The 26958-nt window shown below is 58.7% G+C and overlaps 2 protein-coding genes and 1 non-coding gene across 8 annotated transcripts; 1 reads left to right on the top strand and 2 right to left on the bottom strand.

Moving 5' to 3' along the window:
- The first annotated feature begins 78 nt into the window (after positions 1 to 78).
- LMNTD2 (lamin tail domain containing 2) lies at positions 79 to 9786 on the top strand. Its single transcript, XM_043451575.1, has 14 exons — positions 79 to 785; positions 5457 to 5609; positions 5855 to 5942; positions 6073 to 6228; positions 6484 to 6555; positions 6638 to 6726; positions 7069 to 7440; positions 7598 to 7894; positions 7998 to 8193; positions 8278 to 8397; positions 8482 to 8678; positions 8902 to 9023; positions 9104 to 9156; positions 9559 to 9786. Exons 1-14 carry the CDS (start codon positions 775 to 777, stop codon positions 9688 to 9690), a joined length of 2058 nt encoding a protein of 685 aa, XP_043307510.1. The 5' UTR covers positions 79 to 774; the 3' UTR covers positions 9691 to 9786.
- On the bottom strand, positions 9780 to 26937 carry LRRC56 (leucine rich repeat containing 56). Of its 6 annotated transcripts, none has more exons than XM_043451256.1 (13): positions 26805 to 26937; positions 26343 to 26445; positions 23895 to 24082; positions 21751 to 21838; positions 21115 to 21175; positions 14113 to 14209; positions 13804 to 14004; positions 12960 to 13143; positions 12405 to 12581; positions 12260 to 12324; positions 12018 to 12160; positions 11658 to 11791; positions 9780 to 10688 (listed from the first exon to the last, which is right to left on the bottom strand). In XM_043451256.1, the coding sequence occupies exons 3-13, from the start codon at positions 24069 to 24071 to the stop codon at positions 10399 to 10401; spliced, it is 1617 nt and encodes a 538-aa protein (XP_043307191.1). In that variant the 5' UTR covers positions 24072 to 24082; positions 26343 to 26445; positions 26805 to 26937; the 3' UTR covers positions 9780 to 10398. The 6 variants fall into 6 exon arrangements, with proteins under 6 accessions (XP_043307191.1, XP_043307194.1, XP_043307195.1 ...); XM_043451259.1 differs by having other exon boundaries at positions 11658 to 11779; XM_043451260.1 differs by having other exon boundaries at positions 11658 to 11776.
- On the bottom strand, positions 17661 to 17789 carry LOC122431499. The gene has a single exon (XR_006266523.1). It is a non-coding gene; the product is annotated as a small nucleolar RNA SNORA70 (small nucleolar RNA).
- Positions 26938 to 26958: the final 21 nt, after the last annotated feature.

Below are 26958 nucleotides of genomic sequence, written 5' to 3'. Positions count from 1 at the left end.
CCCCGCCCACCCCGCGCCTACGCCCATTAGCCACCTACGCAGAGCCTCTCCCCTGGACCTCCCCATTGGCTCCTCGCCCGCCCCGCCCACGGCGGCGCCCAGGTGTGGGCGGGGCTCGGCCGCGCCGGGGGCCGAGAGCGTCTCGGTCCACGCGCGCCCCGAACCCGCTCACCGCGCGGAAGAGCGCTGCCTTCCGCGGCGCAGGCGGCGCGTGGGCCAGGTGCCTCGCCGCGCTTCCTGGCTGACTTTCGCAGAAGCCGCAGCGTCTGATGAGTCTCCCGCCTAAGGGAGGGGGCGCCTGCCCGGGACCCCGCGAGCCCGGCCTGCACCCAGGAGGGCAGCGGGGCTGACACCGCCCCTCACCTCGCCTGGGACGCGATGGGACTCATGGGGTCGGGGGCTCAAGGCGGGAGGGAGTGGAGCTGGTTGGCCACTGGTCCTCTCCGGCTGCTGCCAGGCTGACAATCCTGATGGGGGAGGGGGCCGCCAAGAGGTTGCCTGGGACAAAGGCCCTGGGCTCTTTGTCTGAGGCTCAATGGGGCCCAAGGCTGGCCCGAGCTGTAAACACACTCCTCCGCCAGGCGAGTCCTGCTATTCTGCCCGGAGACCCCAGGCCGGCGCGGCAGCCGGAGCCCCTCATAGTCTCAGTGCCGTCTGTGTGGATCAGCAGCAAGGACGTCTAGAACCTGCACTTCCCAAGTCTGACTGACCCAGAGCGGAGTTTCTTCCTCCTGCCCACCACAAGCCCTGCAGGAGCAAAAGCCGAAAGTCTGAATGAATGCATGGTGAGGGAATGAAGGTGGGTGGGGGTGGGGCAAAAAGTAGAGGGCGTGGTCTTATGGGTCAGGTCTGGGGCTCACTTTTGTCCAGGTCCAGGGACAAGGGAACTATTTGTTATTGTTCAGCCCCTAAGTCGTATCTGACTCTTTGTGATCCCCATAGACTGTAGTATATCGGGCTCCTCTGTCCTCCACTATTCCCCCAACTTTGTTCAAATTCATGTCCATAGAGTCGGCGATGCCATCCAACCACCTCATCCTCTGTCACCCCCTTGTCCTTTTGCTTTCAATTTGTCCCAGAACCAGGGCCTTTTCCAATGAGTTGGCTCTTCACATCAGGTGGCCAAAGTATTGGAACTTCAGCTTGAGCATCAGTCTTTCCAGGGAATATTCAGGATTAATATACTTTCTAAGCATCTGCCAGCAATGTGGGAGACCTGGGTTCAATCCCTGGGTTGGGAAGATTCCCTGGAAAAGGACATGGCAACCCGCTCCAGTACTCTTGACTGGAAAATTCCATGGAGAGAGGAACCTGGTGGGCTACAGTCTATGGGTCGCAAAGAGTCAGAAAGGACTGAGCGATTTCACTTTCACTTTCTTCTCTAGCACAAACATTTGAAAGCATCAATTCTGCTCAGCTGAAGGCTCTCAGCATTCTTCTTGGTCCAACTCTCATATCCACACATAACTACTGGAAAAACCATCAGTTCAGTTCAGTTCAGCTGCTCTGTCGTGTCCGACTCTTTGCGACCCCATGGACTGCAGCATACCAGGCTTCCCTGTCCCTCACCAACTCCCAGAGCTTGCTCAAACTCATGTCCATTGAGTCGGTGATGCCATCCTACCATCTCCTCCTCTGCCGTCCCCTTCTCCTGCCTTCAATCTTTCCCAGCATCAGGTTCTTTCCAATGAGTCAGTTCTTCACATCAGGTGGCCAAAGTATTGGAGCTTCAGCTTCAGCATCAGTCCTTCCAATGAACATTCAGGACTGATTTCCTTTAGGATTGACTGGTTGGATCTCCTTGCAATCCAAGGAACTCTCAAGAGTCTTCTCCAACACCACAGTTCAAAAGCATCAATTCTCTGGCGCTCAACTTTCTTTATAGTCCAACTCTAACATCCATACATGACTACTGGAAAAACCATGACTTGGACTAGATGGACGTTTGTTGGCAAAGTAATGTCTCTGCTTTTTAATATACTATCTAGGTTGGTCATAGCTTTTCTTCCAAGGAGCAGGTGTCTTTTACTTTCATGGCTGCAGTCACCATCTGCAGTGATTTTGGACCCTAAGAAAATAAAGTCTGTCATTGTTTCCATTGTTTTCCCATCTATTTGCCATGAAGTGATGGGACTGGATGCCATGGTCTTAGTTTTTTTAATGTTGAGTTTTAAGCCAGCTTTTTCACTCTCCTCTTATACTTCATCAAGAGGCTCTTTAGTTCTTCTTCGATTTCTGCCATAAGAGTAGTGTTATCTGCATATCTGAGGTTATTGATATTTCTCCCGGCAATCTTGATTCCAGCTTGTGCTTCAGCCAGCCTGGCATTTCGAACAATGTTCTCTGCATATAAGTTAAATAAGCAGGGTGACAATATACAGCCTCGAAGTACTCTCTTGCCAATTTGGAACCAATCTGTTGTTCCATGTCTGGTTCTTACTGTTGCTTATTGACCTGCACACAGATTTCTCAGGAGGAAGTAAGGTGGACTGATATTCCCATCTCTTGAAGAATTTTCCACAGTTTGTTGTGATCCACACAACCATATGGTTGTATATGGAAAACCATATGAAAAAAACATAGCTCCAACTATATGGACTTCTGTGAGCAATGTGATGTCTCTGTTTGTTTAATATGCTGGATGCCATGATCTTAATTTTTTTGAATGTTGAGTTTCAAAGCAGCATTTTCACTCTCCTCTTTCACCCTATCAAGAGGCTCTTTAGTTTGTCTTTGCTTTCTGCCATTAGAGCGGTATCATCTGTATATCTGCTGCTGCTGCTAAGTCACTTCGGTCGTGTCCAACTCTGTGCGACCCCATAGACGGCAATGTACCAGGCTCCTCCATCCCTGGGATTCTCCAGGCAAGAACACTGGAGTGGGTTGCCATTTCCTTCTCCAACACATGAAAGTGAAAAGTGAAAGTGAAGTCACTCAGTCGTATCCAACTCTTCGAGACCGCATGGACTGCAGCCTACCAGGCTCCTCCGTCCATGGGATTTACCAGGCAAGAGTACTAGAGTGGGTCGCCATTGCCTTCTCCTTCTGTATATCTGAGGTTGTTGAAATTTCTCCCAGCAATTTTGATTTCAGCTTGTGATTTCTCCAGCCCAGCATTTCACATGATGTACTCTGCATAGAAGTTAAACAAACAGGGTGCCAAAATACAGCCTTGACGTACTCCTTTCCCAATTTGGAACCAGCCCATTATTCCATGTCTGGTTCTAACTGTTGCTTCTTGACCTGCATACAGATTTCTCAGGAGACAGGTGAGGTGGTCTGGTATTCCCATGTCTTGAAGAATTTTCCACAGTTTTTTGTGATCCACACAGTCAAATGCTTTAGCATAGTCAATGAAGCAGAAGTAAATGTTTTTCTGGAATTCTCTTGCTTTTTCTATGATCCAATGAGTATTGGTAATTTGATCTCTGGTTCCTCTGCCTTTTCTAAATCCAGCTTGAACATCAGTTCTCACATACTATTGAAGCCTAGCTTGAAGAATTTTGAATATAACCTTGATAGCATGTGAAATGAATGCAATTGTGTGGTAGTTTGAACATTTTTTGGCATTGCCCTTCTTTGGGATTGGAATGAAAACTGACCTTTTCTAGTCCTGTGGCCTACAACTGAGTTTTCCAAATTTGCTGGCATGTTGAATACACCACTTTAAGAGCATCATCTTTTAAGATTTTTAAATAGCTCAGCTGGAATCCCATCAACTCCACTAGCTTTGTTCATAGTGATGCTTCCTAAGGCCCACTTGATTTCACACTCCAGGATGTCTGGCTCTAGGTGAGTGATCACACCATCGTGGGTATCCAGGTCATTAAGATCTCTTTTTGTATAGTACTTCTGTGTTTTCTTGCCACCTGTTCTTAATCTCTTCAGCTTCTGTTAGGTCCTTACTGTTTCTGTCATTTAGCATGACCATCTTCACATGAAATATTCCCCTAGTATCTCCAATTTTCTTGAAGAGATATGTAGTCTTCCCCATTCTATTATTTTCCACTATTTCTTTGCAGTATTTCTTTAAGAAAGCCTTCTTACCTCTCCTTGCTATTCTCTGGAACTCTGTGTTCAGTGAGAACTATTATTGTCATTATTCGTGCCCCGAGGCTCCTTACAGGGCTCTCGAGCTGTGGGTGGATGCCGGGAGGGAGGCTTCTGTACTAGGGGTTAGGTAAAGGGGCAGCAGTCAGTTCAGCAAAGGGGATGGGGAAGGCACGGAAGGGGGCCCGCTGCTGGTCAGAGCTCAGAAAGCCGCTCTCCCAGGTTCTCAGGGCTGTCCCCTCCCTCTCTTCCCTTTTCCCAGATAGCCGGGCCCCAGTGAGGTCACATGCTTAGCACAGCCATCCTTCTGGCCTGTGGATACACTCACAGCGCAGCAGTGCCCCCAACACCCAGTGACCGCCATGGTCAGCCAGGGAGCGCCCACAGGAGCCTCCCCAGGGTTGGTCGGGGCTGTTGAGCTGAGCGGGTGATGGTGGCAGGCCCTGTGGGTCACTCTGTGTCCCCTGGGTCTACTGAGGTTAGCTGAGCCACAGGTCAGCCCCTCACAGCTTCTCCTTCAGGCTGGACAAGGACGGGGCCAGGGTTCACCTGGGCCCTGGTCTAGGTCTCCCTGGAAGCTCCTGGTAACAAACAGCCCCTCCCCTCTGGCTGCTAGTATCCATGGCAACCCTGTAGAGCCTTTCTCTCCATAGGCCTGCCTGTACTTCAGGCCTCAGGTGAGTGTTGGGGAGGACCCTGGCTCTGAGGGGACAGAGACCGCACCAGTGAAGGACCAGCACCTTTGGGGACCCGTTCTCTAGGCTGGGGGACAGGTGTTCAGGTCCTGGAGGCAAGGGTGACAGGGAGGAGACGACAGGGGATGGCTGAGCACCCAAAGATGTGCCAGGGGTGGGGGTGCCCTGCTGCCCCGGCCTGCTCAGAAATGCGTGGGTGTAGACACTCGGGTGACTGGTAGTGTGCCATTCAGTGGGGCAAACACACACGCACGTTCACACACACACACGCACACACCCCTTCTTGGAGAGTGACACCCCATGAACCAGCAGTACCATCTGGGGCTGTCATACACAAGCTTGGCCGTGTAAGGAGAGCCCTGGAGACTGCACACACACCAGACCCAGTGTAGCCCCACCACCCCTCCTCCCAGCACCCCCAGCAACATCAAGAATGGCCCCCAAGTCTTGTCAGGAGGCTGAAGACGCTGAGGAAGAGGCTCTCGCGTCCCTGGTGGACCGAGAACCAGTGAGTGGCCATGTGGGGCCTCCAGCGGGTGCCGCTGCAGACCTGGTGGCTCCCACAAGCCCTCAGAACGCCAAGCCCAGCTCCACCAGGATAGTCTCCTCCATCAACCTGCAGTAAGGAGGAGAGGGGTGAGGTCAGCTGCTCGGGCCAGGCCAGCCAGACAGCAGGGCCTGACCAAGCAGCGTGGGGGGCTGGTGTTTCAGGTCGGCCTTGGAGTCCCTGGACCCCCGCACCCTACAGCTGCTCTGGGGGCAGAGGGAGTTGGAGATCCAGGCCCTGCGGTGGGCCATCCAGAATCAGCGTGAAGCCCGGCACTGCCGTATCCTGCAGGAGGTGGCTGGGCTTCCGGCCGAGAGGTCAGTGGTGTGCACTGGTCCCCACCACTCAGTCCCCGGCTGGCCCTAACCCTAAAGAAGTTAATACACTGTAAACCACCCAGACCCTAGCCCCCGAGCATGTTGATGGGTGTTGAACCCAGCCTAGACCCCGCCTCCAACCCAGACCTCTTCAGGGCCTGACCCACCTGCCTGACCCTGGCACCCTAATGAGTGAAGAGGCTGCGGACCCAGAGGTGGGGCTGCTGAGATTATCCCTCCCCCAGGAGCTCGAGAAGTCAGGATAAGTTCCTGCAAAACCAGGTCCAAAAGCTGACTTTGGAGTTGAAAGTGCAGAAGGAAAAGGCCCAACTGGTGAGGGGCAAGAGGGATCAGGGCTGGGGATGGGGTGCGGGTGGGTGGGGGGTGAGGCCCAAGCCAGGGTGGGGCGGGCCGGGGGCGGGGTCTGTGGAATGCCCCGCCCACTGCCGACCCGCCGGTGCAGGAGAAGGAGCACCTGGAGGAGCGGCTGCAGCAGACAGGGGACGCGCTGCAGCAGCTGGAGGCCGAGCTGCAGGCCTTCCGGAAGTCCTGCCTCCTGCAGCTGGCCCGCTCCTCCTGGGTGGGCCGCATGCTGCGGTCTTCCACGGGCAGCGTGGAGGTGAGCCTGGCTACGGGTGGCCCCCCAGCCCACCCTCCTTGGTCAGCTGGCTGTCCCCTTCAGACTGGTGCTTCCACTCAGGGGCCTTGGCCTCCCTGGACCAGGGATGAGCAACCAAGCCTGTGGTCCCTCCCACCTGGCTCTTAGCAAGTGTGTGCCTCAGGTGCTGGGGGGGCTGGAGGGCAGCGTGGCCTTGGGCAGAGGGGTGTGCTCCCCCCGCAGCCCCTGCCTGCTGGCCTCTTGTCCCCTTTGCAGGTGGTGACGGCAGAGACCCTGATGGACCTCAGTGACTTCTCTGAGAACGATCAGGCCCCCACTGCTGGGGAGGTAAATGAGGCCCTCCAGGTATGTTCTTGGATCTGCAGTCCTGCAGGAGGGTCGGGTCACCTGCCTGTTGCTCCCTGGCCAGGGTTTCCGGCTGGAGGATGTGGACTGGAACAGCATTGCCCACCGGTACCCTAACCTCTTCACCAACCTCGAGTCCAACTCAGATCAAAAGTAACTGCACTGGATGGGGACTCTGCAGGGGAGAGGGAGAGGAGGGGAGGGCCTGCCTTGGCTGGGGTGAACCAAAGTCCAGGTTCCACCCTTTAGTGTCCGTGGACAGGTCATTTAAACCTTCTGAGCATCAGTTCTCTGACCTGCAGCTTGTAGTCAGGGATGAAGGGAAATCGTTCTGGGGCCATCTCTGTCTACCCATGAGCCCTTTGCCCAGGTGGGGTCCTAGGGACTGGGGCCACAACTCGGTGTGCCCTGCTCCCATCTGATGGAGGTCAGATGGGGGCAGGGCTGGGGTCCAGGAGCCAGAGCCCTGGGCAGCAAGTTGGTCATGACCTGCAGGCACCCCCGGACCCCGCAGCTCCCAACAGCCTCACCGCCTGACCAGTGGAGCTCAGAGCTGTGCTGTAGGCACCAGGAGCACAATCTCAAGAGTGTCGAGTGGAGCTCCCTGCCCTTGGTGGGCACCAGCAGCTCCGGGGGCGCTGACTCCGAGTCCAGCAACAGCCAGCTGGTGGCGCATAATCGTGTGCATAAAGTGACAGGGGCCCGTCCCCCAGTGCCTGGCCGCACTGCCAAGCAGGTGGAGGCACGGGCACAGAGCCTCTGCAGGGACAGTCAGGCAACATTCGAAGGTGGAGAGGGGCGGGTCTCCCCTGGTTTCTTCCCCCTCCCACACCTGCAGGACTATGATCTCTGCCCCAAGCCCCGAAGGACATCCCCCTAACCTCCCCACTTTCACAGTTTCCCAGGTTGAGGCAGCAGGGGCCTCTCCAACCCTGTCCCTAGGGGTTAGGGTGGGCTTGGAGGACTCCTGCTGCTGCCTTTGTGCTCTGGCTTGAATTCACTTGCCGCCCCACCCCCCACCAAGTACTGTGCAGCACTCCTCTGCTTCCCCAGGTGCTGGGGCTCACTGTCCCTCCTGCTCAGATCTGACCCTTGCTGCTGCTCCTCCCCCACATGGACCTCCAGGGTACTGCGGGCCGGGTCCGGCCTCACAGGAGATGTCCTCGGTGGACCCTGGACCCTCCAAATTGGGGTCCCCCTCCCAGGCAGTCTGCCTCTCCCTGCATCTCCAGAAAACCCGCTCAGACAAGCAGGGCAAGAATGGCCAGAAGCCTGAGTCTGGGGTGGATTCCCATCTCTGGCCTTCCGGGCGCTGTCCAAGGTGAGGCGGGGACCCAGCTGGGACTGCAGGGTCAGGTCTCCTAGTGGGACCGTGGCGGGAGGGACCCCACTGACTTGGCACAGCGTCCCTGCCTGCGCTCCAGCCCCAGCCCCTCGAGCTCCTGCCTGAAGATCGTGGCGGTTAGCCGCCGCCAGAGGTTCGTGCGCATCCTCAACCAGTCGCTGGAGGAGACGGTGGACCTGGGCGGCTTCGTGCTGCAGCAGCTGGTGCTCGACTTCCCTGTGTGCATGTACCGCTTCCCACCCAGCACCCTGCTGGCTCCGCGGCACCACATCACGGTGCGCCCCGCTCCCCGCGCCCCTCGAGGCCCAGCCCTCCGGCGGCCCCCCTTCACCCGGGGCCCCGCCCCCCGCTCTTCCCAGGTGTGGGGCGAGGGGCCCTGCAGCACCAGGCGGCAGCAGCCCTCTTCCTCGGGCCAGGAGCCCGTCCACTTCCACTCCAGCCGAGGCTGTGCGACCCTCCTCCTGAACCCCCAAGGCGAGGTCAGAGCGGGTCCCAGCGAGGGTGGGGGGATGGGCCGGCTTTGTGGAGTAGGGGTGACTTCCGTGTTTCCCACGGCCTCTTAGGTCCTCAGCGAGCACCAGTCCCCACACTGCGTGACCCCAGTGTCCAGGATCTTCGCAGACAACACCGACTTGTCCATCGACAGTTTCCCGCTCTCAGAGGCCCGGCCCGGAGCTGACCTTGCGGAGCATCAGCCCCAGCCTCGACCCCCGCGCAAGGGTCGGGTGCGGGAGGCCCGGGCTGGGCGCCGGAGGCCGGGGTGGGGACCGCGAGTCCCTCAGTGCCTGCTTTCTCCCCAGGCCCGGACTTGGCAAAGACCCCAGACTCCCTGCTAGGACTGCACCCCGCCCCCTCCCCAGGTCCCACCCTTTCGTCTGTTCTGGACTCCTCTCAGGTCTTCCACCTCCCCAGGCCGCGTCTGCCCCGGGACCACCCCTTCCCGCTGGCAGGCTGTCTCTCACGATCCCTCCCCACCTCCCCAGGCCGCGGGTCCGGTTGCCCCGCCTGAGTACCACCAAGCTCCTCCGCCAGCGGGAGGCGCCAGTATGGCCCGAGGACGCGGCCCAGACCCACCCAGAGCTCTTGCCCGCCATCCCCATCCCCGGTGAGTGAGCAGCTGGGAGGAACGTGGAGCCGGCAAGGAGGGGGCGCCCGGCTGACCCCACCCATTCTCTTCCTGAGCAGAGGTCGGGGTGGGCCTCCAGGACTGCCAGGGTAGGAAGGAGCACAAAGTCCGGGTGAGTGCTGTGCCGTGCCTTGCCCCGCCCCGCCCCGCCCCTCCATCAGGCCACGCCCACAGACCTGCCCCCTCCACCGGGCCCCGCCCTTCAACAGGCCCCGCCCCACCCTCAGGCCCCCGCCCCTCCACCGGGGCCCCTGCCCTACCCACAGGCCCCGCCTGCCCTCAGGCCCCGCCCCTCCACCAGACCCCTGCCCCACCCTCAGGACCCGACCCGCCCTCAGGCCCCGCCCTGAGACCCCGCCCCACCCTCAGACCCCGCCTCTCCGTCAGGCCCCGCCCCGCACTCAGGCCCCTCCACCAGGCCCCCCCCTCAGACCCCGCCCCGCCCTCCGGCCCCGCCCTCCGTCAGGCCCTGCCCCTTCCCGTCCAGCGGCCTCTCGGGCTCCGCCCCACCCAGGTGTGCCGGAAGAGGGTGGACCGCGGCTGTCCCATGGTGACGCTGTCGGTGCAGAGCACGGCTGAGAGGAGGTTCGGCTTCCGCTTCCTCAGCTGCCCGCCCATCACCGCGGACACTAGCTGGCCGCTGTAGGGCCGGGCCGGGCGGCGGTACCGACGGCTGCGCCCCCGCGTATCCACGACTGTGGCGGTGGGGCAGGGAGAAAGCACGGGAGGCAGACGGCGCTGGCTGCATAATTTATTGAACTAACGCCGCCTACCAAGTAAACCGCATTTCTATACACCTGAGAGTCGAAAATGATTCGTTTGGTTTCTGGGTATCCAGCCCCAAGAGGAGGGAGCTGGTCCTCCCATCCCCAGGCGGGGAACCCCACCGGTCCACCAGGGTTGGCCGACGGCAAGTGCTTCTACTTGGGACCGCAGCAGCCCAAGGGTGGCTCAGAGCCCTGGGTGGCTGGAGGGCTGGCCAAGGGCTGGCAGGGCCCAGTTCCAGCCACCTTGGCCAGGGCCCAACCTGCTCTTTCCCAAGCCTGCTCCTCAGGGAAGGCCAGGCCTCATGGAAGAGGTGGGTGGCTGGGCCAGTGGTGGGGACTTGTGCATTCTATCCTGGGCTCTACCTCTCCACCGTTGGTGGTCCCAGCTCCTGACTTCCCCCCACCAAGAGGGTCCTCTCCTGTGCCACTTCTCCCTCCCTAGCACGCTGGCCCAGGTGCTCTGGATTCTATAAGGCCGGAGTGCACGCTGGGCCTCCAACAATTGCCCCGCCTTGGCCACCCTCCAGGCCGGCCTGGCAGTGGGTAGGGGTGTATACGAGGGTGGGGTCGGGCTGGGGTGGTGAGTGTCAGGTGCGGCATGCACCAGAGGCTGCGGGTCTGGCTGCTGAGTCTGGGGCTGGCTTTGGGCCTGGACATCCCTCTGCTCGAGGGCTGGGGCCCGAGGTCACTTCTCGGGCTCTCAGAGCAGTCACTGGAGCCAGCCCCTGACACAGGCCAGGCCCGAAACTACCCAGGGTTCTGAGCCTACGCCCCCGGAACTGCAGATCTGCGGACCCCCAGGAGCTGCGGCCCCGGTCTGGCATGAAGGACTTGGGGGGACAGGGAATCAGGTTGTACCCCGAGGTCCTGGAAGACTCTGGGAAAGGAGGAAAGACAGCAGGTCAGACAGGGCCACTGGCGTCACCAGGGCCGGGCCACATGGCAGGGCCACAGTGTCTGCTCACAGGCAGGTGGCCCCAGGGTCGTTCCCAAACCTCCCCCATGCAGCGAAGCCCTGGCACCCCCCTGAGGGCAGGCTGGGTGGGTGTGTTCATGGTCACCCAGTGCCCACCTGGACCCTGACTGAAGTAGGAGGTCCTAGCACCTCTCTGTCCCTCACTGGCTGTCGCTCCTCCAGCCACTCCTGCTGGCTGCCTGCCCACGCTCCCTCCTCTCCTCCGCCCTCATCTCGGTGGCCTCAGCCAGGTGGTGAGGTCCCTGGCTGAGTCACGCCCCCCTTCCCCAGCCCCTCCCTCAGGCACAGCAGCAGCACAGCGAATGCAGAGCTTCGGCCCTGTCCCTGCTCCATCCTGGCCTCTTTGGTGCTCCCCCCACCAACCCGCAGGGTCCTTGCAAGCCCCTGCTTACAAATGCCCGCTCCCCAGGTTTGCCCGCCCAGCTGTTCCGCAATTCGGTTCAAACCTTTCCTCCAGGAAGCCCCCCTCGCCCCTTCTCTCTGCCTCACAGCCCCTGCGTTGGCTCTGCTCAGCCATGGTCACTCTCAAGCCAGTGTCCCTGAGGGAGGGTCTTGCCTGGCTTAGTTCTGTCCCAGCCCAGGACAGGCCTTGTCTGCAGAGGAAAGGCAGTAGCTGCCACCCGCTACCCCCCACCGTGGTCTCCTGCCCACCACCTTGGGGGGGGGGGCCCTGCTCCCTTCGCTGGTCTTGTGCCATGTACCGCCCTTGTCGGGAGGGCCTCCCGTCTCCCTCTCCCAGCTGACCCGGCTGCCTGGCCCCGGGGCTCAGGGGAGGGGAACTGGAGCCTCCAACCCCAGGAGAGACCCTCCCTGCCCCTCCCGCCTCAGCCCGGTGCTGCTCTGCGGCGCTGGTTCTGTCGGGCAGGCTACCTGGGGCCAGGCTTGGGGGGTTGCAGTGAGGCTTGGGCCCAGCCTTGTCCTCTTGCTCTTCAGGGCCCCTCTGTGGGCCCCAGGGGGCTGCGGCCCTCTCTTCCCAGGACTCTGGGCACCTACTGAGAAGGGGGCTGGGGTGTGGGTGGGGGAGGCTGCAGCCAGCTCCTCCTTTGGAGCAGATCCCAGAGGAGTGTAACTTGGGGCTGGTCCCCCAGCCTTGGGGTCCTGTGACCCGACTCTCCAGCCACCCGGGGACCAGCGACCACTCAGCCAAGGCAGGTCTCAGCCACAAGCCCCCCCACCCTGATCAGAGCACACAGGGTGGCAGGGCTGGGGTGGGGGGTAGGGGGCACCCACCGCAGGTGCAGCTCCCTCAAAGCCTGAAGCCCGGCCGAGGCCAGGAGGTCGCGATCGTTGGCAGGGTCAGGCCCTGGGGCGGAGGCCCTGGGGGCCAGCTCTTCCAGCCTGGGAAGCGGCAGCTTCTCTGGGTGCACCCCAGCCTAGGAAGGGAGAGGGCTGGTTCAGGGCACGGCCTGCCGGGGCTGGGGGGACGGGTGCCGCCTGGCCAGGGTGCCACCCGCCGTGGGGGCAGGCTGTACCTGGCACTGGTGCCGACGCTCCTGCAGGCCTTTCGTGGGGTTCCCACAGAGGACCCGGCCGGTGCCTGGAGAAGAGGGTGCGGCTGGGCCTGGTTTGGGGCTGAGGGGCTTCAGGGCCAACTTCACACTGAGGCGGGTCACCTACCATGGGTGAGGTTGCTGGCGTCATCCTCTGGGGCCGGGCCCTTGGGAAGGAGGCCTTCAGTCAGGGGGACCCCGGGGGCCAGCAGGGAGAGAGGCCAGCGCCTGGGGGCCCGCGGCTGGGTCTCAGGCAGGCACAGCTCAGGGCTCAGGCTCCACATGGGGGATCCGTGGGTTCGATCTGCCCAAGAGTCAAAATCAGAGGTCACCAAGGCCCACGCCAGTTGGTCAGCCAAGAGTCCCCCCAGCTGAACCCCGTCCACGGAGCCCACTGCCCAGTGTCAGTGTGCCTGAGGCCCCGAGTCACGGGGTGGCAGGTTTCTCCCTTCCCTCTGCAGATAGTGGGGGAGGCCTGCACCAAGGCTGCTCCCAGAGAGGGTGTCCTGGCCTGGGGGTGTGTGTGCAGGGCTCTGGGGACAAGGGGTCAGGTCTGAGAAGGGACACAGGAGGCAGCCTGCGAGCGGGACCGGGGTGCAGCCCCTCCTGGGGCTTGCAGGTGAGGTCCGCAGGCCGGGCTGGGTGGCCCCAGCCCGAGGCCCTTGGACGTGGCTGCCTGTACCTGGCCTGGGAAGCAGGCTGTCTAGGATGCAGCCCTCCTTGATGGCCTCCTTCACCAGGAACCAGTCCTGGTCCAGCTTCCGAGAGGCCGGCAGGCCTGTGTGCGCAGCGGGCAGCTCGTCCAGGACCTGCAGCTGGGGGATGAGCTTCCTGACCTCTGCCCTGTAGTTGTAGCCTCGGGGCACCTGCAGGTGGGGGGGGGGCCTGAGTCCAGCCAACCCGTCAGGCCAGCCTGGGCCTGAGCTGCTCCCCTAGCCCCACTGGGGAGCTGGGGGTTGCTGGGGCCAGGCCCGCCTGGGTCACTCTGGAACCTCGGGGACTGCTGGGACCCTGGGCTGTTGCCCACATATGATTGCGCTCTGTGGGCTCACTGCCAGGGTCCAGGGCTACCCTCTGGCCTGCAGGACTGCCCTGAGTTCAGAGCTTGGCCCTGTGGGTGGTGGAAGCAGCCGGGCAGGCGGAGGGAGCTCTGGCTGAGGGGGTGCGGCCCCCAGCACAGGGGCACCTCTGAACGGAGCCTGCGGGATATGCGTACACGACTCCACGTGGAGACTGCGCTCTGTATGGCGTGTGCACAGACCTCTCCCGGGAGCACACGTGAGCTAGGGCCTGGCCTGGGTATGTGTGACCCTTCGGAGTCCAGTCGTGCATGGCCCAGGGCGGTGTGGGGGCAGCCGCCGGGCCCCCAGCAATATGAGGAGGAGCTCCCGGTGAGGAGGCCCCGATGTGCCCTGGGCGGGTCCCCCGGGGTCTGCTGCGACCTGGCCCGTTCAGGCGGGCAAAGCGGTCCCCCGGCTGGCTGAGGGGCTGGCACCACAGATCGCCTCCCTCCTGGTGGTGCCCACCTGGTGGGTTGGGCCGGGGCCTGGCCACAGGCAGAGTGGGTTGCCCTCCAGGGTGAGCGTGGCCAGCCGCGGGCACAGCTGCAAGTAACGCAGCTGCCCCAGGTCCTCCACACAGTTGCCTTCTAGGTCCAGCACCTCCAGCTGCTCTAGCAGGCACAGCGGGCTCAGGTCCCAGATGTCGTTGTAGGAGAGGTAGAGTTCCTGGGGGGCACAGCGGGGGAGAGGGTGCTCAGCCAGGGCCGCCCCCCACCTCCTGCCCCCTGTGCGCCCTGCCCCTCTCCTCCCCCACCCAGGGCAGGGCAGACCCACCTTCAGGGCAGGAAAGGAGCTGATGCCATCCAGGTCAGCCAGGCCGCAGCGAGCCAGCCAGAGCACCTGCAGGTGGCCCAGGGAGGTGCCCAGGTCCCTGCAGAGGGCAGGGGGGCTGGTCAGTGCTGTCCTGAGGTGGAGGGCTGTGTCGGTGACCGCTCAGGCCCTGTGCCATGCCTCGTGCCCGCCACCACCCACATCTGCTGTCTCCAGATGCAGGGGCCGTTGGGACTGGCTTGTGCGGCCTCCAGGCCAAGGAGGAGCTCCAGAGCACCCAGCTGCCTGTCTTCGCTCCTGGCTGCAGCCGCTGGAGGGCCCAGGCCTGGCTGCAGGTCGCCCTTGTGCTTGACGGCTGCTGCCCACTGCGGTGGACCTGGCCTCCACAGCGGGGCCGGCAGGGGCCCTCCCTCCTGCTCTCCCCAGGCCTTTCTTGCAGGTGATTCTCCCCCTGCAGCCCCTCCCCAGCCCAGGTTTGCCTGCAGGAAAACCCCTCCCCGCCGGGACTGGTCTGTGCTGCCTCCCACGTGGTGGCTGCTCCCCCGAGGGTGGGTGGACTGGCGCTCTCCGTCGGCTCCCGGGATGCACTTGTCTGTGCTTTCTCTCCTAATGTCCTCTGCTCTCACGTTTGGAGCACGGCCTCGCCCGTGTGGTCTCGATGTCGGCCCTTCTCGCTCCCGTTTCCAAACCTGCACCTTTCCTCTGCTTTCCGGGAGGCCCCCTTGTCTCCCATGTTGCTGTCAACATCACACATTTAATTGCTCAGCGCCTGTAGCTGTTCTCTCCTCTTTTCCTGTAGATGCTCTTTTTGTTTTGAGGGTGCAAAGAGGCCATGTGTCCTTCTATGCCTCTCAGAATGTTCCGTGAAGGTGCCTGAACATCTTACTCCCCCTTGGCACTGTCCGCAACCGCTGAGCCTGCAGCCTGCGTGCCACACCTCCTGAAGCCCACGTACCCAGGAGCCCATGCTGGGCATCAAGAAGCCACTGCGGTGAGAAGGCCTGCGCACCTAGAGAGTAGCTCCTGCTCGTGCCAACTAGAGAAAGTCTGCACACAGCTAGGAAGACCCAGGGCAGTCATAAATAAGTTAATCAATTAAAAAAAATTGTTAAAGCTATCAGAATAAAACTAGTAATAACTAGAAAAATCAGAGAAGATGAACAGAGCCCAATGCTGACTCTTTAAAAACTTACAGAAAATCCTTTGGCAAGACTGGTCAAGGATAAACAGAGGGACCATGCAAATTTTTAAGTCCCCAGGGACTTAAAAAAGAGGAATAATTATGGTCTGGCAGCAATTTAAAATAGCAAGAGACCATTAAGAACCACCTGTACACCAATATTCTTGAAAACCCAGAGAGCTGGCATTGAAAGACAGAAAACTAGGGCATTCCCTGGCAGTCCAGTGGTTAAGAATCCGCCTTGCGATACAGGAGACATGGGTTCAACCCCTGCTCGGGAGACTCAGGTCCCACCTGCTTCACAGCAACTAAGGCCACGCAGCACAAGTACTGAATCCATACGCCCCGCCTCGAGAACCGACGCGTGGCAACGAAGACTCCACGTACCGCCCGAGGCAGCCAAATAGACAAATGTTTTTTTAAAAAGGAAAGAAAAGTATATTAATAGCTACTAAAGAAATTAAATGGTCACTAACACCCCTCCCTCCTCTCTGCCCCTGCCAAGTCCCCAGGTTTGTATCAGTTTTAAAGTACATTCTATTATGGAATAGTCAATATCTTCCAGAATAATTTCTTATACAGAAGTTTTTTTAAAGAAAAATTAGGCAATTGAAAAGAACAGTAAAAGCATGGGTCTGAGTCAGTCTTCGATTCCGGGACCAGAGAAGTACAAACTGGACGATCAATGGGCTATTACTGACAAAGACAGATGTGAAAATTGCGAAGTAAACATTTTAATGTTACAGTGACTTAAAAATAGCTCATCAAGTAGTGTTACTGCAGGAATGTAAGGATGAATTACAAAATCTGTCAATGGAATCTAGTACACAAGCAGACTAAAGGAGAAATATCACTTTATGATCATGTCAACAGATGCAGAAGAACCCAGACACATATCCGTTAAGATGAGGAACAAACCCAGGACCCCTGCTACTATTATTGCCACTGTTTGACATCATGTTGGCTAGTAGGTCCTGGCCAAAGCCATAGACAAGAAAGAGAAGGAGATTAGAGTGAAAGACAGTGCTCATAACTTGCTGATAATATGACCATCCATATAGAAGCCCAACTGAATTAACAAATTATTTGAACTAACAGGAGAGTTTGGCAATAATGTTTAAATACAAAACAAAGGTACAGTATTGCCAGAGGTAATAGACCTATTTATGAAAATCAATTGTTTTATAGATTAAAAAAATCTATCCCAAATCAGCATAAGCATAGTGTTTTTCTAAATTTTCAAAGACCAAACAGAATACAACAGAAACAGGACCTCATCCACAAATTATCAAAACACCATAAATATGAAGGGAGCAATTCAGTTCTGGTTTCAGGGAGCCCAGTCTTCAGAGGAGGCTGGTGTCCTGCCCTGTACCAAGTGGCAGTGGGGTGCACAGGCGGGGGTCCTGGTTAGCCCACTGCAATCACAGTTCCATCCCCTGGAGAGTGGTTAGTGTAAGAGAGTGTACACATCGCACAATTCTGGCCAAAGAAACGCAGGAAGAGCGCTGGGGACCTTGTTCTTACCAACTGACGGACACAGAAGGGCACATTTCCTGTTGTGGATGAACTGCGTCCCTGCAAATTCGTATGTTGAATCCTGACCCGCAGGACCTCAGACTGTGCCTTGATGTTGAAACTGGGTCTCTGCAGATATCACTAGTAGAGATATGAGCACATGTGCTAAGTTGCTTCAGTGGTGTCCAACTCTTTGCAACCCTATGGACTGTAGCCAGGGGGCTCCTCTGTCTATGGGATTCTCCAGGCAAGAATACTGGATTGGGGTGCCAGGCCCTCCTCCAGGGGACTTTCCTGACCACGGGATCAAAGCTGCATCTCTAACGTCTCCTGCCTTGGCAGGCGGGTTCTTTACTACTAGCGCCACCGGGAAGCCTTAGTGGAGAGGAGGTGGGCCCTAATCCAATATGACTGGTGTCCTTTTTTTTTTTTTTTTTGACAGGAAATAGCATTTATTGGTGAGCGTGATTAAGGAGGGAACAGAGCTGATGCTCATGAGTGCAGGGCCCGCCATTTGTCCAGGGGACCACGATTAGGGATGTATTTGACCCCACAGCCGTCCGGGATGAGTCGCTTTTCTGCCACCATGTTCTCAAATTCATCCGCATTGAACTTGGTAAATCCCCACTTCTTGGAGATGTGGATCTTCTGACGGCCAGGGAACTTGAACTTGGCCCGGCGGAGGGCTTCAATCACATGCTCCTTGTTCTGCAGCTTGGTGCGGATGGACATTATGACCTGGCCAATGTGGACCCTGGCCACTGTGCCCTGGGGCTTTCCAAAGGCACCGCGCATACCTGTCTGGAGTCTAGATTGAGAAACAGCAGGCCAGTCATGAATGCCCACTAGGAAGAGTTGTCTCCAAGGTCCCTTAGGGCTACCTGTACAGGCAACAGGTTGCATACACTACCAAGGAGGCTGCTGTTTGCAGCCATTGCACACTGGGCCCCCATGGGGATGGTGTCCTTTTAAAAAGGGGAAATTTGGATCCTGACACCAGGAGAATTAGGCTATACAAGGTGAAGGCAGGGACTGGGGTGAGTAACGCCAAAGATAGCCAGCAAGCCCCCAGGAGCAAGGAGCATGCCAGGTTCTCCTTCTGCCTCAGGAGACACACCTTGACCTTGACTCATGACACCCACACCTGAGTCAGTTTCTGCTGTTCAAGTTGCCTATTTTGTGATGGTCTGACAAGGGAGAAATAGCCTTTAAACATCTTCTTCAAAGTTTATCAGTTAGAATGCTTTCAGCTGCAAGTTACAGAAACCTTTGTCCAATTGGCCTAAGCAGTGAGAAACCGTTTATCCCTTCAATGGGTAACTCTAAAGGGAGAAGGTATGTGTATACAGGGGCTGCCCTGGGGGCTCAGTGGTAAAGAATCTGCCTGCAACACAGGAGCGGCACGCAGGAGACACAGGTTCAATCCCTCGGTCAGGAAGTTTCCCCTGAAGGCAGGCATGGCAACCCGCTCCAGTATTCTTGCCTGGAGAATCTCATGGACAGAGGAGCCTGGTGGGCTATGGTCCATGGGAACACAAAGAGCTGGACATGGCTGAGGCGACTTAGCATGCACACGCGTGTGTGGTTGTGCAGCAGAAACTACGTAGCACTGTAAAGCAATTATACTCCAATTAAAAAAACAAAGTCTATTAAAAACATAAAAGCACACATGAATGGAGAGCTATGCCACCGATGTATGTAACTTAAAAATTAAATGAACATGTGACTTTTAAAAATTCCCCCCTCCCCCCCAAAATCCAGAAGGATTAGGATGTGTGAAACTCAACAAACTGATTGTAAAACTCAAAGGCAAGAATAAGTGTCCAGGAACAGCTAGGTCATCTTGGAAAAAGGAAAACTCAGATGAGGGTCACGTGTCGCACAGAAGCACAGAGCCACACCATGAGGACAGAGCTCTCGGCTCCCGGCGTGCCCACGTGGCCTGGGGAGCTGACCCACCGCGCGCGCGCGCTGAAGGATAAAACTGCATCCCCATCTCACACCAGGAGTGGGGGCAAGCTGGCAGATAAGAACGATTAAAGACCCAAAAGTAAAAAGTGAGACCACAAATGAATAGAAGAGAATAGAAGACTATCTCCAAGACCTTGGAGGGGAAGAGGTGGACGAATCTCCTAAAAAACTCCCCTAGCACCAGCTAGCACTAATGGGCTAGAACAAGTCAGAATGAGGGGTTTCTGCTTGAGTTAGTAGGGGAGGCAGGGTGGAGAGTCACAAAGTCTCCAGTGCACCCAGACTACACAAACAGCCCACAGAAATAGACAAGGAGAGGGCAGAACTCACCTGAAAAGTCAGCACAAGGGGTAGTGAAGACTGTCCCTTTGGTCACTGTAATAGTCCCCAAGTTAGTTGTGTTACTGGGATTTCCCCACCCAGCAGTCCTGGCAAAGGATGCACGTGTCAGATGCTGGCTGGCCCAGAAGTCAGCCCCACCAGTCCTCATGTCAGGACACTTTCAGGGGCTGAATTCTCCCTTAGCTTTGAAGTGACAGTCATCACACCAGTCATTTCCCAGCCTTGTAACACCACTGAGGTTCTAAAGTCTTGACCATCCCTGTATCAGCTAAGCTGTAATACCACTCTGTTTGACTGTCGTGTTGAATTAGTTTCCTTTTAAAAATATTAGTTCACTGTCACACCATGGAGATTTGCAAATATCGTTTGGCCAAGTTTTGGGATTTGATAACAACTTAAAGATTTCTTCCATTTTGCACTATTGTTATTAAGGAACAGAACACATTTTTGCATAAAATTTATGATGCAATTTTTCCTGGAATTGATTTTTCTTGTTTTTTTTGCTCGAAATCAAATATTTTGTTACAAATGGTACATCATATTTAATTTTATATCTTCCACTTCTCTTTATAGTTTCCATTCTTCATATATTTTCTATATATTTTTATTGTTCGTTGAGCTAATGTGTAAGCCTTAATGATGGAGAAAGTACGATTTTTTTGTTTTTGTTAAGTTACAGGATTGATGTCTTTGTCACAATATGGCTGAAGATGAAGTGAAAGTCGCTCAGTTGTGTCCAACTCTTTGCATGGACTCAATACAGTCCATGGAACTCTCCAGGCCAGAATACTGGAGTGGGTAGCCGTTCCCTTCTCCAGGGGATCTTCCCAACCCAGGAATTGAACTGGGGTCTCCTGCATTGCAGGCAGATTCTTTACGAGCTGAGCTACCAGGGAAGTCCTACAACATGGCTGAACCATGCACTAAAGGCGTTTCCAAGAGCCTGGTTTCCAGACCCTTCCTTGCAGGCGCAGGGGCCACACAGGAGCCCTGGGAGCCTGGCTCCCTGCTCGCCCCTGCCCACAATGGGCACGTGGCCCCTGACCTTCTTTGCTTTCACTTTCAGGCTTTCAATTATTTTATCAAACTCTTTTTGATGTTTATACAAATGAAGTAACGTGAAGTGAAAGTCGCTCAGCTGTGTCCCCATGAGACCCCATGGACTATATATAGTCCATGGAATTCTCCAGGCCAGAATCCTGGAGTGGGTAGCCTTTCCCTTCTCCAGGGGATCATCCCAACCCAGGGATGGAACCCAGGTCTCCCGCATTGCAGGTGGATTAGCAGCTGAGCCACGGGGGAGCCTTACATGAATAACCAGCAGTATAGATAGGTGGTTGCTCATGAGTTACTTCATCTTCTCCCCTGAAAATAACTGGACACTCACAGCCCATTTAAAACATTGGGAGAACTTTCTAGATTTGTGGCTGGCCTCCTGCTGCCTTAGGACAGCTGTCTAGCTGCATAAAACACTCCGTTTGCTCAAACACGCAAATAAACTCTGATATTACTTCAGCTTCATCCTTTCCAGCCTGATGAAGTAAGTAAAAATCTTCCTCTGTCCTTCGTTCTGCACGTCATCTTTTAAACTAATTATCAAGATGTTCTTGTGCTTCACGTGGGGCCCGAGGCCCGGCTGGTCAGCAGCGGCTGTGCCCCTCTGCTCGTCTTGCTGAGCACAAGGGTGATGGGGGTCAACTCATGCCCCAGCGCAGGGACATGGCCCGAGGGGTGGTGAGGGGCGTGGGAGTGCTCCAAACCCCAAGGCCAGTTGGTGATGCACCGTCCAGCCTCACGGGTGGGGGTTTCTTTGCCGAAGGTCAGTCGGCACTTCTGAGGACCACGCAACCTGCGGTGACCAGGCCAAACCAGCCTGCAGGCTCCAGGCAGAGCGCGTCAGCCTCAGCGGGACCAGGGGTGGGCGTTAGAGCCAGAGACAGCGGGATGCCCGGCCCCACCCCGCCCCCCCAGGCCGAGACCACCGGGGCACTCACCTCAGGGAGCCCAGGCAGCTGCCATTCAGCTTCAGCTGGCTGAGGTTGGGCAGGTGCAGCCCTGCGGGGCACAGGGGGAGAGCTCAGCACCGGCCCTGCCGCCCTGGCACCCTTTGGCGACACCAGTGCCCCTGGTCCCTGCTGCCTGTAGCTGCTGAGGCCCAGGGTAGCCTTGGGGCCACATGGTGACGCCTGAGGCCCTGCTCGAACGAGGCAGGCCAGGGTGTACAGAGTGCCTCGAGTGGGCAGGGCCACACAGGAGGCCATGGAAGCACTGGACTCTGGTGGGAGGGGTCCTGGCTGGCATCCTTGCACCGAGCGTGGGTCTTGCCCCCAGGCCACTCCTGCGACTGGCCCCTGGGCCCCACAGGCATAGCCAGGCCAGAACCTCCATCGGCTCACATTCTGGGCTCTAGAGCAGGGGACCCTGGGATGGGGCTCTGAGTCAGGACTGCCTCGAAGAACAGGACACTGACAGAGTCTCTGTCCTCAGTCCCTGCAGAGAGGTGTGCGGGGTGGGCCATGAGGAGGAGGGGGTCCAATGACCAGGGCTGTTGGGCAGGGTCCGAGTAGGCAGACCCTCCAAGTGCAGCCTGGCTGGGATGGTGGTGGGTGTGTGTGGGGAGGGGCTCTCACCGAAGCTCCCCAGGCTGTTCTCACGGGTGTTGACACACATCTCCAACACGCTCACCAGTTGGAGGTCATCCTCCTGGGCCAGGGCCTGCTGCAGGGGTCAGGGGCATCAGCCCTGGAACCTAGACAGTAGTCACAACCCCTCCACCCCACCCTCCCAGTGAAACTCCTGCTTTTGGCTACAAGGCTGGAGCAGGTGCGGGGTTTCCCTGCCTCACCCACGTCAACTCCAGCCACGATCAGCTCTGGCTGGACCATAAGTGTGATGTAACAAGAGTGGAGATCGTGACCCTGTGTGGCTGGTGGGGCCATTGCTAGAGAAGGGCCTGCCCTGGGCGGGGCGGGGGGGGGCTCATCCTAATGAGACCCACGGAACAGCCCCAGTGCAGCTCTGGGCCTGAAGCTCAGCCCCACTGAGCACCGCCAAGCCCTAGCTTCCCTCACACCTGTGGACAGTACGCTTATACTGTAAGCTGCTGAGTTTGGGGACTGTTTGTTACGCAGCATCACTATAGCAATAGCTGACTCATACAAAACTTGAGACCTAGATGCAGCTCCAATAGCTGCCATAACAAAAACAATGAAACAACGTGGATTGGGCACTGGTGGCAGGGTTGGGGCTGAGGGATTACTAACATGAGTGTTACTAAAACTGGAAAGATGGAGACACAGATCATGTGATGATGCAATTTTTTGGTAAAAAGGGTTTCCAGTAGAAACCTGGCTGGCAGAATATGCACACAGTGAACTTGTGACAGTGGGTAGAGAGGTGCCCAGCAAGATGTGGGCAGAGTGAACTGGCCACGATTCACTGTGTTTGATGAGTCCCTGCAGGAGGCAAAGTTCAGCTGGAATGGGGAGAGCCCAGGAGTTCTGAGACCCGTGGCTCGAAAAATACAATGGCTTCTCAACTCAAATCAGTAAAAAGAAAAATGAAGAAAGGCTTGGAGTTAGAAAGACCCCGTGAGATTCGGCCTCAGGGAGAAACCGGTTGCCAGGCACTTGCTGCCCATGGGTGGCTCTAGGAGGACCAAGGCCTGAGATCCCTGGCTCCAGTGATCGAGTCTGCAGAGACAGAAATGCTCCAGCTGCCACCAGTGGGATGGCCTGGGCGTGGTGGGCAGTGATACAAGTGCTAGGAAGCATGCCTGCTAAGGGCCACAGCCTGGACCGAGGTTGCCCGTGGCTGTCAGAGACCAGGAGTCCAGGCTTCTCTCACGCAGGCAGTGAGTCTCCCCAGCCAGAAGCCGGGTGGAGGACGGGCAGGTTCCAGGGTGGGTGGGGTGTCCCTGGCCCAGGCACCCGCCCAGTGCAGGGGCTGGTACGGCAGCCGGCCTGACGTGACGGGTCCATGCTGGACCCAGACCTCGGGCACTGCTGTGCTGCAGGCCCGGTTGGAGGGGAGACACACAGGGGCCACGGGGGGCGGGGAGCCTGCAGGAGTGTCCCGTCCAGACAGTGTGAGCCCTTCGAGTTGGTTGGAAAGGTGGTGGGGTCCTGGGGCACCCAGGCTTCCTTCTTTGGAGTTTTGGTGGTCGTGTCACCCCAGGGTCGCCAAGGGTCCCCTCCCGTTTGCCTCTCACATGGGTGCAGGTGTGTGTGGGGGTGGAGGGGCACTGGACCCCAGGAGCCCTCAGCATGGCCAACCGTGGGCGGGTGAAGGGTGTGGCCAGGAAGGGGAGGGGCTCGATTACCAGGAGGGCAGGGCTGCGCTGGGGTCGCCAGGGGAGAGCCCGAAGTCAGAGGATCTGCAGAGCCTGTGGGGCCTCAGGGTGCGGGGGGGTGGGGCGCGGACTTCCATAAGCACCCTGGGTTTGGCAGAACGGCTTCCACAGCTGGATCAGCGGGGCACCGAGACACCCCGTTGGAGCAGCCCCCCAGCTGCCTGCTGCCTCCTCCGCTCACAGCTCGTGAAGTCTGCGTGCTGTGCGCTCCGGGGGCCTGTCACCCTGTCTTCCACAAGGACGAGGGCCCTTCTATCTGGTTCAGGGTCCCTGGAGCCCCATGCACAGCAAATCCTTGGAAGGGCCTGGCTTGGGCCCTTCTGGCCTGAACGCCGAGGGACTTCTGGGTAGGCCCCAGCGGGGAGCAGGGGTCCAGGGGGCCGAGGGCATCTGGCAGCCAGCCAAGCCCAGCCCCGCACTCACCAGCCTGGCGGGTGACAGGCACTCCTCTGCCAGCTGCCCACTGTGGCCGTGCCCACGGTGGCCTGGGGCCTTGCTCCAAGGCTGGGGGTTGTGCAGGCCCTGCGAGCTCAGCTCCCGCACTTGGACGCTGGCTGTGCTTGGCCGAGGCCCGCAGGCTCCATCCCAGGCCTGGTCCATTCACACCCAACCTGCCGGGGCAGGCAGAGGGCAAAGCCGGTCAGCCTCTGCTCCTCCTCTGATCCACAGCCCAGCCGAGGCCCTGCAGAGCCGCTGACAGGTCTGCACACACAGCAAGCCCCCCGAGCCCCCCTCTGGCCCAGAGAAGGCCCGACAATGAAGTCAGAGTCTGCCTGGGCCCTTATGGTCTGTCCCTCAGCCTGGGCTCACACCCTGGCCTGGGCAGGCCGTCCTCCTGGTGCCTCTGCCCATCCTTCAGTGTCCTGGGGGCTGCCGGCACCAGCCTCCCCCTCTGGAACCCCATGGAGGCCGTGAGCCTGGGCCGCTGCCTCCAGGCCCTGTTTGCTCCTCTGCCACTGGGAGCAGCATCCAGCTCTGCCTCGGGCCTCGTGTTGTCCTCCACCAATGGTCTCTGAGCCTGGGGCCTTCAGGACCTGGGTCTCGGGCACTGCCCCCCACCCCTGTGTCCACCAAATCCCCTCACCAGGAGGCTGCTGCCCTTTCACACCATGGGCCAAACATCTGGGCAAGAGGGTGGCATGTGGCCCCAGGCGCCACCTGTGAGAGAGTCCAGTTGGCTTCCTGGTCAGGTCACCGTGCTCCAGGGACCTGGGACAGGCTGGGCCAAGGTCACAGGGCTCAGAGTGAGCAGGCGCAGAGGCAGTGGGGCTGTCAGCTTGGGCCCTGGCCCTTAGGTCCTTTCAACCATCCTGGCCTGGCTGATGGGGGAAGACAGCCATGTAGGTGACCGACACTGGGGTCCCTCTGGGTCCCTCCAACGCAGATACTTAGTCTTCATTCAAATCCCCAGTTCCCTCCATCCTCAACTCCACTCTCTCCAAAAGGGGTGCCCAGCCTGTTGCTCTGGCCCATCCCCTGTGGACTGGTCTCCCAAGGACCCTGCTCATGTTGGTGTTACCCCACAGGCCGCAGAAGAGGGGGCCCACCTGCAGCAGCCTCAGCTGGCATTGCCCCTTAAAGACCCAGCTGCCTGTACCCGGCCCCAGGCCCTGGAATCATCTCTGTGAGTAGAGCCAGAAGGCTGCGTGGACCATCTCGGCTACTTCCGTCCACAGGCTCAGGGCGTCACTGGCCCCCACGCCTGTGCTCCCTTCCCCCTTCCTGGACTTACTCCCATAAGACTGAGTCCCTCCTGCAGCCCTAGGTGTTTTATGACTCACTCAGTAGAGTGAGTGCCTTGTCCTAGACAGTGTGGGTTCTGTGCAGGCAGAACCTGGCTCACCTGCCATGTCCAGTGTGCAGAGCAAGGGCTCTGGAACATTCCCCCCACAACTGCTTTTGTCTATCAGCCCCTGTGGGCGGTCACGATTCATCCTTCACATCATGTCTAGAACCACCCACCCTGGCCGGGGTGGTGGGGTGTGTCAGCTGAGCTTTGCCAGAGAGGGTGGCAGGGAGTGGTGGGCCTTGGAAGAAGTTGCCTGGGCTACCAGGTGCCCTTGTGTGAAAAGTGACCACACAACAAAGACCCAAAGAGGTGAAGCCATGCAGAGGAGCCTCAGGGAAGAGATTCACGAAATTTCTGGCCAGGATTTCTTTCCAAAAGTTCCTCTGCTGCCCCCTTTTCTCCAGCTGGTGAAAGGCCCCGCGTCTCAAAGGACGACCCCAGCACCAGGCCCCCTGGGAAGATGCTGCCCCTCCCGCCGGGATGTCAGCCTGGGGCTCTGGGAAAGGTCTGGGCTGGCCAGGTTGCAGCTTGGGAAGCCAGTGGGCCACCCTCTTCCCTCTGTGCCTGAGAGCAGCTGACCTGAGGTCCTGCCCATGACCTGGCCCAGGGTATGGTCTTGTTTAGCCAGAGGTCCTGCGGTCCAATGAGCAGGGCCTGGGTAGGAGGCTGAGGCTCTCGAGACACTGTCCCCTCACTGGCCTCGACCTGTCCACTCTGTTCACAGCCTTGATCCCCTCCTGCCCTGCCACTCCCTGAGGCCCCAAGCTGGAAACCTGGGGGCCTTTCTCCCTCTATCGCGCAGGCGAATGCCAGCTTCTGGCTGGACTCACCGCCTCTCTCGGTCCCCTCCACCTGCCACCCCTTCTGAGATCAGGGTTTGTGGTTCCTCCTGTCCTGGTGACCTCAAGACCCTCAGCAGAGCCAGGGTTTGTGGGATGGGACCCAGGGAAGCAGATTTGACATCTGGGGCATCACAGGGACCCCCTGTCGTGGCCGCTCCATCCTCGGCCTCCGTTCTCCCCTTGGCACGGGGAAAACTGTGGCCCTGCGGCCCCAGACCCAAAGGCGCTCTCGGCTCTCACCTGAGGGGGTCGGCCCCCGTGCCCCGGCCGAGGCCCCGGGCGCCCTCCTCCGCCGGGCGCTCCCTTCAACTCGGTAGTTCTTGCGGCCGCGGGGTTGAGGGGCCTGGGCGCCAAGGCAACGGGGGCGGAGCCTCAGCTGAACTTGCAAATATTCATGAGCCACGGGAATCCTTAGGCTCCGCGCGGTCGAGCCACGCCCCTTAGCGACGGTTGCTGGGGCGCGGGGAGGGGGGGGCAACCCGGTTGCGGGGTTTGCGCTGGTCTCGCCCCTCGCGCGCGGGAGGGCCCCTCCCACAAGGAGGGGCTCTGGGGAGGGGAGACGCGGTCTAGCCCGCGGGGCGCAGACGAGCCCGGGGTCTGCACCCACAAAGGTGGTGTGGGGTGCAGACTCGCGCCCACCTTTCTCAGGTGGGGGGCGCCCCTGTCGGGCTGTCCCTGAGACCAGGGCCCTGCAGGGCTTACCTCCGCCTGCTTGTGTGGCCCACGCCACGACAAAAGGACCCTCTGAAGACGAGGGAACTGCAGACCTGGACACCTGGAGGGGAGTCGAGAGTGTCCGCGACGGCGAGGGGCGCGGCCACAGCTGTCCTTTATACGCCTTTACTGCGCGTCTACG

Source organism: Cervus canadensis, chromosome 29, assembly GCF_019320065.1.
Source record: "Cervus canadensis isolate Bull #8, Minnesota chromosome 29, ASM1932006v1, whole genome shotgun sequence".
NCBI classification, from domain to species: Eukaryota; Metazoa; Chordata; class Mammalia; order Artiodactyla; family Cervidae; genus Cervus; species Cervus canadensis.
Note: the sequence above shows the minus strand (reverse complement) of the source record. Positions and strands in the feature narration are given on the sequence as shown.

Excerpts from the sequence above, each read along its gene's own strand:
- LRRC56 (XM_043451256.1), bottom strand. The coding sequence starts at position 24,071 with ATGGACCAGGCCTGGGATGGAGCCTGCGGGCCTCGGCCAAGCACAGCC. Across the intron at positions 14,210-21,114 it reads AGCTGCCTGGGCTCCCTGAG|GGACCTGGGCACCTCCCTGG; the intron begins GTGAGTGCCCCG and ends TGCCCTCTGCAG. Across the intron at positions 12,325-12,404 it reads CGCCAGCAACCTCACCCATG|GCACCGGCCGGGTCCTCTGT; the intron begins GTAGGTGACCCG and ends CCTCTTCTCCAG.
- LMNTD2 (XM_043451575.1), top strand. Across the intron at positions 5,610-5,854 it reads GCTGGGCTTCCGGCCGAGAG|GAGCTCGAGAAGTCAGGATA; the intron begins GTCAGTGGTGTG and ends TCCCTCCCCCAG. Across the intron at positions 8,194-8,277 it reads CTCCGCGGCACCACATCACG|GTGTGGGGCGAGGGGCCCTG; the intron begins GTGCGCCCCGCT and ends CGCTCTTCCCAG.